The sequence below is a fragment of the Sapajus apella genome, unplaced genomic scaffold (assembly GCF_009761245.1).
Source record: "Sapajus apella isolate SASKATOON/1434 unplaced genomic scaffold, GSC_monkey_1.0 scaffold22, whole genome shotgun sequence".
NCBI classification, from domain to species: Eukaryota; Metazoa; Chordata; class Mammalia; order Primates; family Cebidae; genus Sapajus; species Sapajus apella.
The window spans coordinates 17,425,104-17,442,172 of NW_022436962.1; the positions used below are offsets into that span (position 1 = coordinate 17,425,104).

The 17,069-nt window shown below is 41.8% G+C and overlaps 1 protein-coding gene across 1 annotated transcript in view; it reads right to left on the minus strand.

The window, feature by feature from the left end:
- Positions 1-17,069, minus strand: part of PTPN14 (protein tyrosine phosphatase non-receptor type 14) — a 193,031-nt gene that overhangs the window by 107,899 nt on the left and 68,063 nt on the right. The window contains exon 2 of the mRNA XM_032289222.1: positions 5,579-5,906. Coding sequence (XP_032145113.1) covers positions 5,579-5,752 — 174 coding nt within the window. The 5' untranslated portion in view covers positions 5,753-5,906. The remainder of the gene's footprint in view (positions 1-5,578; positions 5,907-17,069) is intronic.

Below are 17,069 nucleotides of genomic sequence, written 5' to 3' on the forward strand. Positions count from 1 at the left end.
CACTGTTGCCCAGGCTGGAGCGCAGTGGCATGACCTCTGCTCACTGCAACTTCTGCCTCCCAGTTCAAGGGATTCTCCTGCTCCGCCTCCCCAGTAGCTGGGATTACAGGCACCCACCAACAAGCCCAGCTAATTTTTGCATTTTTAGTATAGACGGCGTTTCACCGTCTTGGTCAGGCTGGTCTCGAACTCCTGACCTCGTGATCCACCCGCCTCAGCCTCCCAAAGTGCTGGGATCATAGGCATGAGCCACCGCGCCTGGTCAGCTAGTTATTTTCAAACTGAGATAGGGCTCTAGATATTCCATCTCCCCTGTAAAAGGCCCAGCTCCATTTTACACATCCACGTTCTGCTGAAGATTTGGAGAAAAAATGATCAGAATTCTGATTTTCTGAGCTTCCTATATTTCTGGAATGTCTTTCTTGATAGAGTTCCCAAGCAGCAACTTATCCCTATATCTTCCTCATCTTTAAAACCACTGAAAACGCATTTTTCCTAAGCAGTTCATCTTTTTACCTTTCGCCAGGTTTACAGTTGTGCTCACTGGCATCTCTGTTCCTGTCCCTCCCCTCTGATCCTCGCTCTTTTCTGCTTATTTTTTGAGACAGAGTCTCACTCTGTCACCCAGGCTGGAGTGCAGTGGCAGGACCTCAGTCTCACCTCACTGCAACCTCCACCTCCCAGATTCATGCGATTCTCCTGCCTCAACCTCCTGTGCAGCTGAGATTACAGTCGTGTGCCACCACACCCAGCTAACTTTTGTATTTTCAGTAGAGACGGGGTTTCACCATGTTGGCCAGGCTGGTCTCGTACTCCTGACCTTAGGGGATCTGCCCGCCTCAGCCTCCCAAAGCGCTGGGATCATGGGCGTGAGCCACCGCGCCCAGCTGATCCCAACTCTTTTCTACTGCTGAGTTCTTCACCTAACATGCAAGGTAACCATGTCATGCTCCTCCTTGGAGTCCTTTGATGACCTTATACTTCACAGCACTATTTTATTCCCCAAATAGTTCAAAAGTGTATTTTCTAGAAAGCTAAGATAACTGTGAAACACTTACTGGAACACCATTTTCTTCCTTTTACTATAGAATTGAGGAGAGAGTTTCCCAATGCATTTTACCACACTCCCTGTTCCCCCACTACACAGCTCTGGGAATTGGAACAGGGGTGTCAGCCTGCCAGAGTTTGAACCGGCCTCACAACTTGCCAGCCCAAGGACTATGGGCAGGTCACCCTAAGCTGTGGCCTCCCCATCTGTAAGACAGGAACAGCAAGAGTAGGAACACGTCACAGACTTCTTATGAGAACTACATGAGCTGATATATGGAAACTACTCAGCACAGTATATACATCAAAAGGTGGTAATTATCGTTTGTAACTTATTTTAGAAATACTATTCTATAGATCTAGTTAAAACTCCCTAGGGAGACAGAACAAACCGTTCAAAGGCAGACTCGGTCCTGCCTCTCCCTCCTTTACTCTCCTTCCCTTCCATGACCCCTTTCTCTCTCTCTCTCTCTCTCTCTCTCTCTCTCTCTCTCTCTCTGTCACACACACACACACACACACACACACACACACACACACACACACACACAATCAGTGCAAACTGAACTCAGCCTTTCCCTGAAAATTCCATGTTCTTTCCTGTTTCTGTACCTCAGCACCAGCTACTCCCTTTGCTTTGTTTCTTGTTTGTCCTGTTCTCTAAACTGTAGGAACAAAGACCCTGTCTGGTTTCTGAGAGCAGAGACTCCATCACATTCAACCTTCCCAGAGAATGGCTGTTTGCTGACAATAAGAACCAGGCCTGGGTCCTTCCGAATGCCACGTTAAATAGCAGCATGTCACATTTGTCCAAACCTACAGATGTACAACACCAAAAGTAAGCCCCAAGGTAAACTCTGGACTCTGGGTGATAATGATGTGCCAATGTAGGTCCAACAATCATAAGAAATGTGGCGCTCTGGGGGTGAAGGTGACAGTGGGGAGGATGTACATGTATATGGAAATTCTCTGTATCATCCTCTCAATTTTACTGCAAACCTAAAATTGCTCTAAGAAATCAAAGTCTTAAAAATAAAGTCTATTAAAAAATTATAAAATTTAGTGGCAAAACAAATAATGTAAATAAAAAATTCAATCAAAAAAAGTTTAATCTACCATACATACTTTCCTAATATAAAGCTCTTACAAAATTTATGATATACTTAAACTACTTGTAACGGCAAAGCCCAATATCCACCATAATTTAGTTTCTAAGTCTTCATAAAGATGAAACATATTGAGCTGGGCACAGTGGCTCACATCTATAATTCTAGTACTTTGGGAGGCTAAGGCGGGAGGATTGCTTGAGCCCAGGAGTTTGAGACCAGCCTGGGCAACAGAGTGAGATCCCATCTCTACAAAAAGTGTATAAATTTGCTGGGCATGGTAGCATGTGCCTAAAGTCTCAGCTACTTGGGAGGCTGAGGTGGGAGGATCACTTGAGCCCAGCAAATTGAGGCTGTAGTGAGTCATGATCATATCACTGCACTCCTGTCTGGGCAATAGAGCAAGATCCTGTCTCAATGGGAAAAAAAAAAAGATTAAATATATTTTGGCTGGGTGGGAGGCTCACACCTGTAATCCCAGCACTTAAGGAGACCAAGGCAGGAAGATCACTTGAGCGTAGCACGTAGAGGCTGAACGAGCCATGATCATGCCACTGCACTCCATCTTGTGCAGCAGAGTTAGGCCCCAACACCCCTTTCGAAAAAAGACTAAACTTTTTGTTGTATCTCAGATTGGTTGTCACCTTCTCCTCTAAACCAGTATCGGCTCTATTTGAAAACTAATCCAAATACAAATCCAAGGTATGAGGAGCAGACCCTGTGTTCACCTCCTCGTTCTTCTGCTTTTGGGTGGCGGGTACATTTTTCCTTAAGGTGTGTTTGTGCTGAGGCAGAACAAAGTATCAGATTACTCTGTTGCATCCTTCAATTCAGGAGTATCTAGAGGATTGATTCTCAAAAGGGCACAACTTCAATGTTATCTGTCATAGAATGAAAGCATAAAATTTAAAAAGAACATGACGTGGTCAAATGTGGATGCACCCATTAGGGCATGTCAAAATAAAGTCAGCATTAAAGGCAAACCCCACCTCAGCGACGGAATGTCAATCACACTATGGCACACACTTGGCACTGCACTGCTTCATTCTTTGCCACAAGGTAGCTGTGGGATGATCCAGGGTTGACTTTTGCCTTTTCGCTGAGAAAAACAATAGTCTGTTGAGAGCCATTATTACCATACACATCTCCAGACACCCCTCACCATTCATTATGAACTCTAGCTCGACCCGGTCATTTGGAGGGATCCCTTCTCAGCCCCAAGAACGGTGGCTGCTCTTTCACATCCTTGAATCTTTGATAATCCAGCTCCCCACACTACAGATGACACGGCCCTCTTTTCTTTTCCTTTTTTTTTTTGACATGGCCTTCTTTTCTACCTGCTGGACTCGTACATACGCTTCAAGTCTTGGTTCAGACTGAAGGCTTTGTTCATCTTCCATCAACTCTGTCTCTCTCACCAGCAAGACTGCAGTGTTCAGTGGGCTGGAAGTGCACTGCACAACACTAAGATAGCCATCGTCTTTCGGGCCTACCCCTGCACTCGATTTTAGCTCGGACCACGTTCAACCTTAACTGTTCATTTAAAGGCTTGCCTCCCCTACTGTTCTACATGTCTTGGAAGTAAAACTGTACCTTGTTTATCTTCATTTCACCAAGTTCTAAAACTGTGCTTGGCACAAGACAGTTGTTCAATATTTTCTTTCACAAAAAAAGTTGGGTTTTTTTCAAGTGGTTAAGACTCTCAAATTTGAACAATTATAAATCATTAGACATAGCACTACACATTTTCCATACAGGAACTATTTTAATATTTACAACAGCCCTATGAAGTAAGCATTATTATTCCCATTTTATAGGTGAGACATTTATCCCCCAAAAGATTCAGTAGCTTTTCCATTGTCACCCAAATAATAAATGACAGAACTGTAAGCTGAACCGAAGGCCATGACTCCAATGCCTATACTTGTAACTACATGACAACATGCTACACTGTCCCAATGCATACGAGGAATAATTAGTTGCTCTAATTTGAGTGACCAGAAGTACTTAAAAGTAAAAACACTGCAAATCTTTGTAAGTAGTGTACAATTAAATTTTCTATAAAAACTTAGACAAGTCTCTTGCCCAGCCAATCTACAGTATTAAAGTTTTCTCTTTATGCCCATGCACTTACGCACATGTGTGTTTAAATGTGTGTACCCTAATGTGTCGCCAATGAGAAAAAGACAGCCAGCTTCCAATCAACAAGATGAGAACATTTCACACATTTATCCTATTGTGGCAGTTACCAAGACAGCCTCCTTCACAGAAAAACAGAAAAAACTTAGGAATACCTGCTCACTGAAACCACAGTATAAACACAAAGAACAGCAGGAAACAGATACATTTTGGGTGAAACAGTTTCCCAGAGAAAAACAGTCACAGCCAGCCTGTGGAAGACGTCAAGGGGAGAGGAAGACTCTCCCGAGCCCCAATTCCTTTGTAAGCAGGTGGAGAGAGGCCACATGAAATCACTTCCAACAGTGATTGCCATCCCTCTTCTGTCATTGAGGTGCTGGGCAGTGCTGTCACATGGACTCTCCAAGAACCCCAGTACCTAGGACTATGACACACAGCTTTTCCTTGCCCTCAGGAATGTCTGAGTCTTAGGGCTTGCAGTCATTCTGCACTGGCAACCACTAAACGGTACCACCGTCTCCACTGGTCAATATGTCAGACGGCTCTCAAGACACATGCTGAAGTGGAGATTGCTCACAAAAGTCTCTTGTCCTGAATGTCTGCGTGACTGAAAAATGAAGGGCTTGGCTGTCTTAAACAGCATACTGTTCTGAGAGTCCCTTGTAAAGAGTGATAGCATGACTGTCTAAGTGGTCAGCCCTGCGTCTGCTTAAAAGCCATCTCACAGACGATGCAGAGAGCTGCGAGGATTCTTAAAAAAGGAACAAAACCCCCGTTTTACAGGCTCCCACAAAAAGCCTCACTGGTCATGCTCACTCTAAATGTTTTTTCTCTTTATTATTTTTTTTTAAGAGGAAAATATAGAAACAACCAAAAAAAAAGAAAAAAAAAAAGCAGCTGCATGCATCTGTATGTGGGTGTCTTTCTCCTTGATGTGCAGCCAGAATGCCAAAATACCAGCTACCCACTCAATTGTTTTAAAGAGAGAAAATGACTCTGGTGGGGAGAGTCTCTCATTTTCAACTCCCCTCAAACCTCCTCGCCAGCTGAAATAAGAGCCTGCCACGCCATGCAGCTCTAGGCGGTGTTCACATCAGTACAAGTCTCCCCAACCACTGGTAGATAAGATCACACCCGTGCTAAGAATAACAGGATTCTTATAAACACATGGTCGCTTAGGTCAAAAAACATGACAGATGCCAAGAAGCAGATGGCTGGTCCCTTTGCCGAGTTCTCCTTCGCACACCCAACACGCATGCACGCGTGTGTACACACACCCCTCTTACCTCTCGCAGCTCCAGCCTCTGGGCCACAGCCTCCAGGCATTCTTGCCCTGTGCTTTCCACCGACAGCGTGCACTCGATAACATTGCTGTCCAGCAGGCGAATCCGTGTAACAAAGCAGTTCTTGCTTAGGACGTTGTAGCGCCGTGTCCGGCGGAGCTTCAGACCAAAAGGCATGGCTACGTGGTCCTCGGGTGCCGCCCTCCTATCCTGGCGCACACGACCCTGAGATGGCCTTAGCAGTTTCGTGACTGGAAAATTACACTATCACCTGTGCTCCTCCAGGTAGGGAAAAGGGTGTCCATGCCCAGTGCGGCCCTCTGGAAGATAGCTGCAGGTGAAAAGAAACACCATGGTCATGCTCTGGAAGGGATCTGTTGATGGTACCGTATTCCACACACAGAGAAGCACACACTCGTCCCCCAACTGATCAATATCCAGATTTGACAAGCTGCAAGCTCTGGGGCTCCTATGTGTCCTGGCAGAGCCCGTGCCCTATGCCATCTTAGAAGGGTGATATCATAAAAGCCACTTTATAGTTGAAGAAACGAAGGTCCAAAGAGAATAGAGAACTCATTCATGGTGTAAATGGCAAAGCCAGAATTTAAACCAGTGTCTACGCAACTTCAGTTCACATGCTGTTTTCACTTTGCAATAGTGTCCACTCAAGAAAATGCTAGGAGGCTGGGCATGGTGGCTCATGCCTGCAATCCCAGCATTTTGGGAGGCTAAGGTGAGAAGGTTACTTAAGCCCAGGAGTCCAAGACCAGCCTGGGCAACAGGCATGATGGTGTGTGTCTGTAGTCCCAGCTACCTGGGAGGCTGGAAGGTCGAGGCTGCAGTGACCCATGATTGTGCCACTGTACCCCAGCTTGGGAAACAGTGTAAGATTCTGTATCAAATAAAATTTTTTAAAAACCCACTGGAAGTAGAAGTTAAACACTGTTATCTTGTTTTTTAAACTTCTAAATATATTATCTCATTCCAATCTCATGAACAACACTATGGTGTCTATTTTACAGGTGAAAAAAGTGAGGTTTAAAGACTTAAGTGCCGCACTGAACTGAAAATTTGATCTTGTTCCTCCTCTTTCTTTGCAACACTGTCTCTTTACTTTTATGAACATTATTTTTATTTTCATGTCTTATGTTTTAACTTTATTATTTACTTAGAATGAATGATAAAACATGGTGGGAATATGCATATAACACAGTCAGCTACTTCCTTTTTTTTTTGAGACAAAGTCTCGCCTTGTCGTCCAGACTGGAGTGCGGTGGTACAATCTCTGCTCACAGCAACCTCCGCCTTCTGGTTTCAAGCGATTCTCCTGCCTCAGCTTCCACAGGCAACTGCCACCACGCCAGGCTAATTTTTTGTATGTTTAGTAGAGATGGGGTTTCAACATATTGGCCAGGCTAGTCTTGAACTCCTGACCTCAGGCGATCCCCACACCTTGGCCTCCCGAAGTGCTGGGATTACAAGCATAAGCCATGGCACCCAGCCAGCTACTTCTACTTTTTTTTTTTTTTTAATTGAAAGACATGAATTCTTCAAAGCACTTAAAAATTACAACTCTTTGTCTTTTTTTCAACAAATATTTAGACAGATGTGGGGAACCACCCTACCATCATCTTGTTCCTTTACAAAATGCTTGATGCAAAAGTCCTCTAACCAAATTACAGATAATTTAACTTACCATTATAGTAAGAAGACTTACTGGCATCCTGATGTCCCACCAAATGAAAATGATGACATTATTGCTATGGACAACACCAGAATAAAATAACAACAAAAGTAACCTTACCTAAGTTCCATCCTGGGCCAGCAATCTTGCTGGGAGGCTCATTAAACTTGTCTTTCAAAGAAGCCAGAAATGTCCAGAAATCTTTTCTGTCCAAATGTTCTGTTCTCCATTAAGCTCAACAGACTATCTCTTGCTCACCTGATTGTTAACTTGATTCCCTAACAGGCAGATCCACTCAGGATTTACACTCTTCATCCATATGCTGACACAGAATTACCCCCTAAGCCCCAAGACACTTGGATATACAAACAGGAAGAGCTACTACTTGTAGGAATTCTTAAGTTAATAAATAAAATGGCTTCAATATTTATAAACCACTCCCTGCCGGTACTCATGCCTCACGGAGGTTGTCAGGGTATAACCCTACAACACAGCAAAACATACTCCCCAGCCTCCCAGAGCAGGTCTTTTGATACTTGCCTTGGGCACATTCCTTAACATGACAGGTATATGTTTTATGATGGCTTAAAATGCATATGCCAGAAGCTCTGGCTTGGTAAAATAGATTAACGTTTCTACATCCCTTTATGTTGGCAGAGTATCATGTTTGCCTCTAAGGTAAGCCAATCTGATCTTTTGATAGGGTACAGAAAAGAATATGAAATGACCCTCCCACCCCCACCGCAAGAAAAACAGTGGGGGGGGGGGGAGCCAAAATTCAAATATTCAAATATAGAGCCCTTAGGTGTTTACTACTCATGAATTCCCCTCAACTTATTAAAGTACAGATCAGAAGAGGCCAAGATCCAATTCCTGCATTAACCAGAAAGCCTCAAACAGAAAAATATTTGCTTTGTGGGCACAAGCCATATTTTTAATCCTGAGCCAGGCACTTTACATTCGGGTGTGTGTCTCACTGTAAACACCTAGGAAAGAATGTGGCTGGCTTGGTACGCATTTATCTCAGCAAAAACAATCTCTACTACATATTCCATGGAACATCATTTGCAATGCATAACTAGGAAAATAAAAAGCAAACTTTAAACAACGTGTTTAAAGTTGTTTTAATTGCGATGATCGCAATTTTATGAAATACAAAAACACACGAACAGGAAAGAACGTAAGTTTGGCCAAATTTTCATCTCAGAGCTACCTGATGTTAAATAGAATTCTAAACTTATATGTTTCTAAATTGTTCTAGCATCTTACAACTGCCTTTTATCATTTTTGCAAATAAAGATTATTTTAAAGTACATTATCTACTGAAAATGGTGTATCAGGGATAATGGCTTTCAGGGCTAGCAGATAATCTGGAAATATAGCTCTTAGAAAATACATATTTTGATTTCTAAAAGACTTTAAAAATCTTCAGTTGACAAAAATACTTGCAAGATATGGTATCAATATATGCTATAAGAAAACTGGTCTGATCCTTTTAAAAGTCAATATCATGAAACAAAAATTGAGCATGGGGAGGGGGAGGCAGTACAGGCTGCTGTAGAGTAAAAGAGGTTTAGGAATTATTAAAACAAAATGCTGTGTGTTGACCCTGATTAAATCCAAGCTTGGAAAAAAAAAAAAAAAGCTGTAAAAGATACAGATCATTAGGGAAGTTTGAAATAGAAAACAGAAATTAGGTGATATTAATGTTATCTTATTAATTTTCTTCAGATTTTGATAGAATTGTGGTTATGTAAGAGAAGAGATAGTAGAATTGTGTTAAGAGATGCCAGTGGATATATCAGGGGTAAAAATGTCATGATCCCTGTAACTTACTTTCTAAAAGGTTTTTTGAAAAACTAACACATACAGCTGGGCTGTAATCCTCAGCATTTTAGGAGGCTGAGGCAGGTGGATCACCTGAGGTCAAGAGTTCGAGACCAGCCTGGCCAACATGTTGAAACCCCATCTCTAATAAAAATACAGAAATTAGTTGGGTGTGGTGGCGCATGCCTGTAATTCCAGCTACTCTGAAGCAGGGAAATCTCTTGAACCCAGGAGGCAGAGGTTGCAGTGAGCCGAGATGGTGACATTGCACTCTAGCTTGGACAACAGAGCAAAAACTCCGTCTCAAAAAAAAAAAAAAGAAAGAAAAAAAGAAAAACCAACACATACACCATACACACATAAGCACATCTATAAATTCAGAGTTAAAACAACTATACAAAATGTTAAGTTATTGAATCTAACTGAGTATACAGATACTCACTGTACTGTTCTTTTAGGTTTTCTATACACCTAAAAGTTTTCATAATCAAAAGTTAAAAAGAAGATAATCCTCCGTGCAGGTAGTAAACATGCTCATACCTAATCACTGCTGAATTTAAATGATGCTGCCTCCTTCTGTGGACTTCTCTGATCCTTAACATCACAGGTAACCTTTTCTGTCTGAAGTCCCACAGCCATTGTGCTTATTTTAATACACTAATCTAGCTTATGTTAAAAAATATCAGCGCACTTGGACACTAAATGCCCTCAGAGGTAGAAACACATTTTCTTTTCATCCCTAACACACACATCATTTACCTACATTAAAAGTTCATGAGATTTTCACCCAGAACTTGCAAAGCCACAGAGCTGTGCTTCTGGAAAGGACTTTCAGGCACTCATTTAAGATACCTCTTACCTTTAGGAGAGGCTACGCCTAAATTATCCCAGGTAAACAATCTGCTTGACACTAACCTATAACAGTAGGATAAGAGAAGAAGATCTCTTAGTCTCTTTCATTTTGACATTTTCATAGTCTATGAATTTATCCACTACTTTTAAGCTCTCTAAGAAGCCATAGCACCTATGTCAAAATTCCATCTTTTAACCATAGGCGTAGAGCTCCTCCTCACACATAACTCAGCTCCCTGCTATATTTTATGCCCAATAGGAATACTTCTGCTTTGTAATTGGAGTAGGGATTTAAATATCCATTATAAAGTGGACTTGATGTGAAACTCACGCTAAGCAACTCTTTTCTGTTAAATAGTCTGGTTCCTAGAACCTTTCCAACTTTCCCCATGTGGCTCTCTGGGTCCCCATCATATTCATTTTGTCACACATACATTATAAAACCTAGAACTAAATGCCACATGCTCATAGAAAGGTCACATGTTTAGATACTTTAGATTTTCCTGTTTTACAAAAGAGGTAACATTATAGAGCCCTCATTCTATTTACTGTAACTTTTTTTTTTTTTTTAAGAGAAAGCTTCTTTAAAAAATAAAAAGTCAGAGAGTCAGCCCTAATGGAAACTATGGAATTTGGGCACTAGTGATGTACAGTGATGTATAGTGATAGGTTCAATAATTATTGCAACCAAGGAACCACTTTGGTGGGGGATGGTGACAGTGGGGGAGCATGGGGAAAGGTGGGGGCATATGGGAAATCTTTAAGATGTCCTTTCAATTTTGCTGTGAACCTAAAAGTGCTTCCAAAAATCAAGTCTATTTTCAAAAATAAACAAATATAAGTTACTTAATAGTTTTATTGATCTATTCTTTAAGAACATATTTAATAAATACTGTTAACCTGCAACTCTTGCTGAGACTCATTCATAGAAATTAAAGAAACTATACATATGTGGGAGGCCAAAGTAGGAGGGTAACTTGATTCCAGGAATTCAAGACCAGCCTGGGCCAAACAGCGAGACTTTGACTCTACAAAATAAAAACAAAAGCAATAGCTGGACATGGTTGTGCGTAACTGCAGTCTCAGCTGCTCGGGAGGCTGAGGCAGGAGGATCACTTGAGCCCAGGAATTTGAGGCTGTGGTGAGCTACAATCATGCCACTGTGCTCCGGCTGGGCAACAGGGCAAAACCTTGTTTCTAAGTAAAATCAGTAAATAGAGATCACAAAGCTAACAATGCTGACTCCTAATTTTTTTTTAATACTGTGATTTTTTTTTCTAATTTCAAAACAATCTTCTAACCCTCTTTTTCCTAGGAGCACCTTATAAAGAAAAATAGCCTGAGACACTACTGGGGTGATAGTTACACTAAAAGCCCAGAGTTCACCACTATGCAATATAGCCAAGCACAAAAAACTGCACTTGGCCAGGCATGGTGGCTCAGGCCTGTAATCCTAACACTTTGGGAGGCCGAGGTGGGTAGATCACTTGAGGTCAGGAGATCAGGACCAGCCTGGCCAACATGGTGAAACCCCATCTCTACTAAAACTACAAAAATTAGCTGGGCATGGTGTTGCATGCCTGTAATCTCAGCTACTTGGGAGGCTGAGGCAGGAGAATTGCTTGAACCCAGGAGGCAGAGGTTACAGTGAGCCAAGATCGTGCCACTGCACTCCAGCCTGGGTAACAAGAACAAAATTTCATCTCAAAAAAAAAAAAAAGAAAAGAAAAGAAAAACTGCACTTGAACCCCCTAGAGATCTATTTTTCTTTAAAAAGACTTAGACTTTCACCCTTTTGTGATGAAAGTAATTCAGAATACAAAGTACAGGGGAGTGACAGGGAAGGCGCAGTAAACCCTCTGAAGTCTTCAGCTTCCAGGGTCTTCGTCTCAGTAAAGCAACTGGAAACTGAAAACTAACCACTAAAGAGAGGGAAAAATCCTCACTTGACTGTAGTCGAGCTGAGGGGTTCTAAGAATCAAAGTGTACTATTAGGGAGAGGAATGTGCACCAACTTTCATGCAAGTCCTGGCTTTAACCAGAGAGGGACAGAATGAATAGCAAGGTGCTTATCCTCTCTCAGCCTTGGTTTACTCACCTATGAAGATAATACCTACTCCACCTATTAGTGAGAAGTAAATGAGAAAATAGTTCTAGTGAATACTCAGGAAGTGTGGGCAAGTTATCTTCCTATTCTTTTCATAGTTTCAGAGTATGCCAGGTTTGCTCAAAGCATGGCCAGGCAGTTGTGCAAAGAGGAAACTGAGGACCTGACCACGTACTGTAGAGAAAGTCTTTTAAAAAGTTAAAAACGTAGGTGGAAGGTAGGACGGCAAAGCAAAGCATAGAGTTTAACACAAAGCCATGACAATCCCATGGAAAAACTGACCATGTGGAATGCTGAATCACGCATTCTCTTAGTCCAACCACTGCTCCCTGGTTATCCCACAAACTCAGACACCTGAAGCATAAAGGAGAGAATCTCAGACTATATCTCATCTGAAGACCCGTGGGTGGGAAGATGCTAAGAAGATTTCTTATTCCAGCCAATAGCATGTGTCTATCATCCAGTGTTGCCAATTGTCCTTTTTTCCCCAGGGGAAATTGATATGAAATTCCCTTGGTCTTATAAAATCCACGAAGCTGTGTCTCTACTAGAGCTCCTGGTGTATCACAGAGTCCCTCACCCTACAATCACTCCCATGTGTGTCTTAGCACCTGTGTTGGATTCAGCTTTGTGGCCTTCTAAAATCATAACATGGAAGTTTTATACATGGCAGGAAGTAAAATAAATGTCACTGATATGGTATGAATATATGCCCTCACCAAATCTCATGTTGAATTATAATCTCCAATTCACCCAGAGGTGGGGCCTGGTGGGAGGTGTTCAGGTCATAGGAGTGGATGCCTTCTGGCTTGGTGCTGTCCTCAGGATACTGAGTTCTCCGAAGATCTAGCTGTTGTAAAGTGTGGCTCCTCCCACCCCCTCTCTCTTGCTCCCTCCTCTCCTGCAATGAGTGATGCCTGCTCCCCTCCTTCACCTTTGGCCATGATTGAAAGCTCCCTGAGGCCCTCACCAGAAGCAGAGCAGATGCTGGTTCCATGCTTCCTGTAGAGCCTGCAGAACTGTGGGCCAATTCATCCTCTTTTCTCGAAAGTTACCTGGTTTCAGGTATTTCTTCATAGCCATGCAAGAACAGACTCACATAGTCATTACGAAGAAAGAATGGCTCCTGAGATCAGTGGCTTTTTGACACTAAGGCAGGGCAGGAGACTCCAGCTCACGTGACCTCAGTGACTCTTCAAATCATTTAAGGAATCTGGAGCCTTAGATGGGTCTGACTTTTGGATTCTTAAGAGAGGATTAAGCTACAGAGAAAAGGGGTGAGAGTGAAGTTATTCCACTTACTTGTGCTTTTTCAGGGGAAAAAACTGAACTTGGGTTTCCAAAAGAACATTCCCACCACCCAAGTTTTCCTTTTCCAGACCCTGATCTGTCTTACACTGATTCTCACAGACAGAGATGGCACATCCAGGCAAGTTCCTTGCAACAAAGACAACGGAACTACTGAGATGATAAAAAGTGTTTTATTGCGACCTTGCTTACTGAAAGCAATTTGTTGGGATGTTTGCTCTGTAAACACCACATTTTAAAGGTCTTTTATAGAATAGGCTACAGTGGAAGGGAACATACAAAAAGTCTTCAGTCACTTCTAAAATTCACCTGAGTCATCAATCAGCTTCCTAAGCTCTGAAGTGTAAGATTCCATCTTTACCTATGAACTCTTGATTTCTAGTATTTTGTTCCCTCATTTTTTAATTTCAAAAAAATTATTCAAAGTTAAAAACACAAAGCAAAGAAAGACAGCTTTCTCACAATTTAGAAAATGTCATTGGCAGAGCAAATAAATCTTTAAATATGAGGGGTAAGACGAGGAGAGATCTTTCACAAATATCAACCAAATACAGTGTATTCCTCTTTATTAAATTACCTGCACAGTCTGTACTTAGTCTTTTATTGAGTTACCTGCACAGGCAAATGAAAGACAGAAGTTCACATCCAAATCCTAAACATGTCATCGCACTTTCTTTCTAGTCCCCACGCTATGCTACGTATACTTAACTCTTTTTTTTTTCTTAAAGATAAGTTCTGAAAACACCAAAAGAAGCTAACTGCTATTCAGTTGCATCCTATATTTACCAACAGTCTTTGGAATTTCTCCAGCATTCCTATTGTTACAACTCTCAAGCACCTCTTGCAGAGCTATGTAATCTTGGTCAGGGTGTAAGAAAGGAAAAACTGACGCAACTGGTCTGTGCTGTGTATAAACCTGCATAGGGCATAGATCAGTTTTGATAAGTACTAGGTCATTTTCCTAGGAAAAGGCTAAAAAAAAAGAAAAGGGATGAGGTGGGAGGGGATGAGAGGAGATACTGAAAATGTCCACCCTTATTTTTCCTTAAAGAAGGGCAGAAAGGAAATTAGTTTTGTTCAGTGCAAATTAGATTATTAGTTTCTTCTGTCAATCAGTTTTAGAGCTGTACAGTACCAAATGATATCCATACATCAGATTATTTTTAGCCACGTAAAGTTTTTCTGCAAGGTTTAAAACACAAACCCCTAACTTTAGTTGCTAATGAAAATAAAAACAACAACAAAAACTTTAAAAGGAACAGTTTAAAATTCTATTACTTCCCTCCTAACTCACTGTCAGTGGTGAGATGGAAACTTGTCCTAAAACACATTTTCCATCTTTCTTACGCACTAACCATGTAAATGACCTTTCAAGTCTTTCAAAAGCTGTATGTGAAATTGGAAGAGAAAGATTCCTGCTGTGTTATGATTAATCACAGTCATACCTCACCTATGAAAGGTGGCTACACAGCAACCTCATCTATGTAGAATATAGCCAAAAACCAAGAAATGGAGCCAAAACATCCTTTGAGCAGTTAAATATCACCAAATCCTTAATTCCAACAGCATACACTTTGCTCAGGAAACAAAAGAACACCCTCAGTTCATTTACTCTAAGTGCAGTTCTTTACAAGTTCCTTGACCTTACGTCTTAGCCCTTAACAGATTCTAAAGAGACAAGGGGCTGTTATTACAGACATGGGACAAAAAATGGCAACAAGGGAGGTGACAGGCAAATGATTAAAGTACACACTCCACGGCGTACAAAGCGGTGTCCAAAACATCCTGCAGTAAATAGGAACGATTAAATAGTATCCAACGTAATCTGCTTAAAAAGGAAGAACATAAATACATTTTTAAACAAGTCCCATCCACGATGGTTAAAAAGCCTCCATAACCCGGGAGCACTTTCCCCAAAGAAGTGGTTCTCTAGCTTGTACTTCTCTAACACTCCCTGCGAACTCGGGGTGGCGTGGGGGTGGCTTCAGGAGGCAATCTTCTAGGAGAATAAGTTCGTTCAAAAAAGCTCCCTGGGTTATTGTTAACAAAGATCATTTCTCCACCCCCTGCTTTGAGGATTACTATCTTGAGATTTCCAGAGAGACATGATTTTCCCACAGGAAGCAACTTAGAACATGCATATTTTCATTTTTGACCCCAGTGAAACTTTCCTCTGAAGGCATTCTAATACATCTTGAATACTTATGGATAAAATAATGTTGTCTGGGATTTGCTTATAAAAATCACGGGGTGTGGGAACTGGGTGGGGGTGCAGATGAGGCACTGCCATGAGTTGACAGTCCTTGAAGGTGGGAGACAGCTATGTCAGGGGTCTCACCATTCTCTACAGCTTTGTATGTGTCCAAAATTTCCATAATCATAAGCTGGGGTTTGTAAAATTTAAAAAATTATTAAATGATGATATTTTTGCTCTCATTCTTTTTGTTTTTATGAGACAGAGTCTTGTTCTGTCACCACTGCACAGGCTGGAGTGCAGTGGCATGATCTCGGCTCACTGCAACCTCCACCTCCCAGGTCCAAGCAATTCTCCTCCCTCAGCCTCAGGAATAGCTAGAATTACAGGCGCATGCCGCCATGCCTGGCTAGTTTTTGTAGTTTTAATAGAGATGGGGGTTTCACCACATTGGTCAAGCTGGTCTCGAACTCCTGGCCACAGGTGATCCACCCACCTCGGACTCTCAAAGTGCTGGATTACAGACATGCAGACGTGAGCCACCACCGCACTGGGACTTAAGTGATACTTTTTAAAGTAATCTGGTAAAACAGATAACAGTACTCACTTTGCAGAGGTACATTACAAGAAAAAAAGGGTCAGAATTTTCCCTCCAAACTAACTCCTTTGTCCTTCCAAAATAGAACTTGGATTTAACTAGGTAAAACCAAAAGCAATAGTTTTTCCCTTCATTATTAAAAGGCAAATGGAAAAATTCTGTAAGTAAAATGACAAGTTCTTTAAAATGTAAAGAACGATCAGTTGGGCATAAAATAAAGGACTCTTCCTGGTCCGGCTTGCTTAATCAATTCCATCAGAAGAACACCTGACGCCGGTTTACTCTCAGATGAGCTTTGTCTAGTCACGCCAGGAATGCTTTGTCGTAAGACACCCCACCCTTCTTTGAGAGATGTGTAATCTGCAGCTCTTCAATTCCAGTTCTTTTTGCTGTCAGTTTCTATATCCACAATGATGTATGTTCTGTAGTGTCAGGACTTATTATTACACCTAAAATTCAGAATGGGAAATTCCCCACGAGTGTCAGAGCACTAAGAAGGTAATAATGAGCACCCCCGTTCGTGAAGCAGACACATTGACGGTGGCACACTGCTGAGCACGATCTCAACAGCCCTATGACAGGGCTACTCTTATTATACCATCCCATTTTACAGACTAAGGACTGAAGCTAAAGAGAGGAAATAAATTCCCCCAAAATCACTCAGTGACTAAAGACAATCAAGCTCAAACCCAGAGCTCCATCTGATCCCATTTTTACCCAATGAACCATGCTGATATCACACAGAAAGAGGGTTGTAAGCTACAACCTTACGATAGAAAATAACAATGACAATAGCAAGCACCCACATTCTACAAAAAAAGCTGTGACATACCATCAGCAGTTTATCTTTGCTCACCCACGGTGGACATTACTCAGATATGGAGGTGAGCCTGAGGCTGGGACCCAATTTCAGCCCGAGGAAGC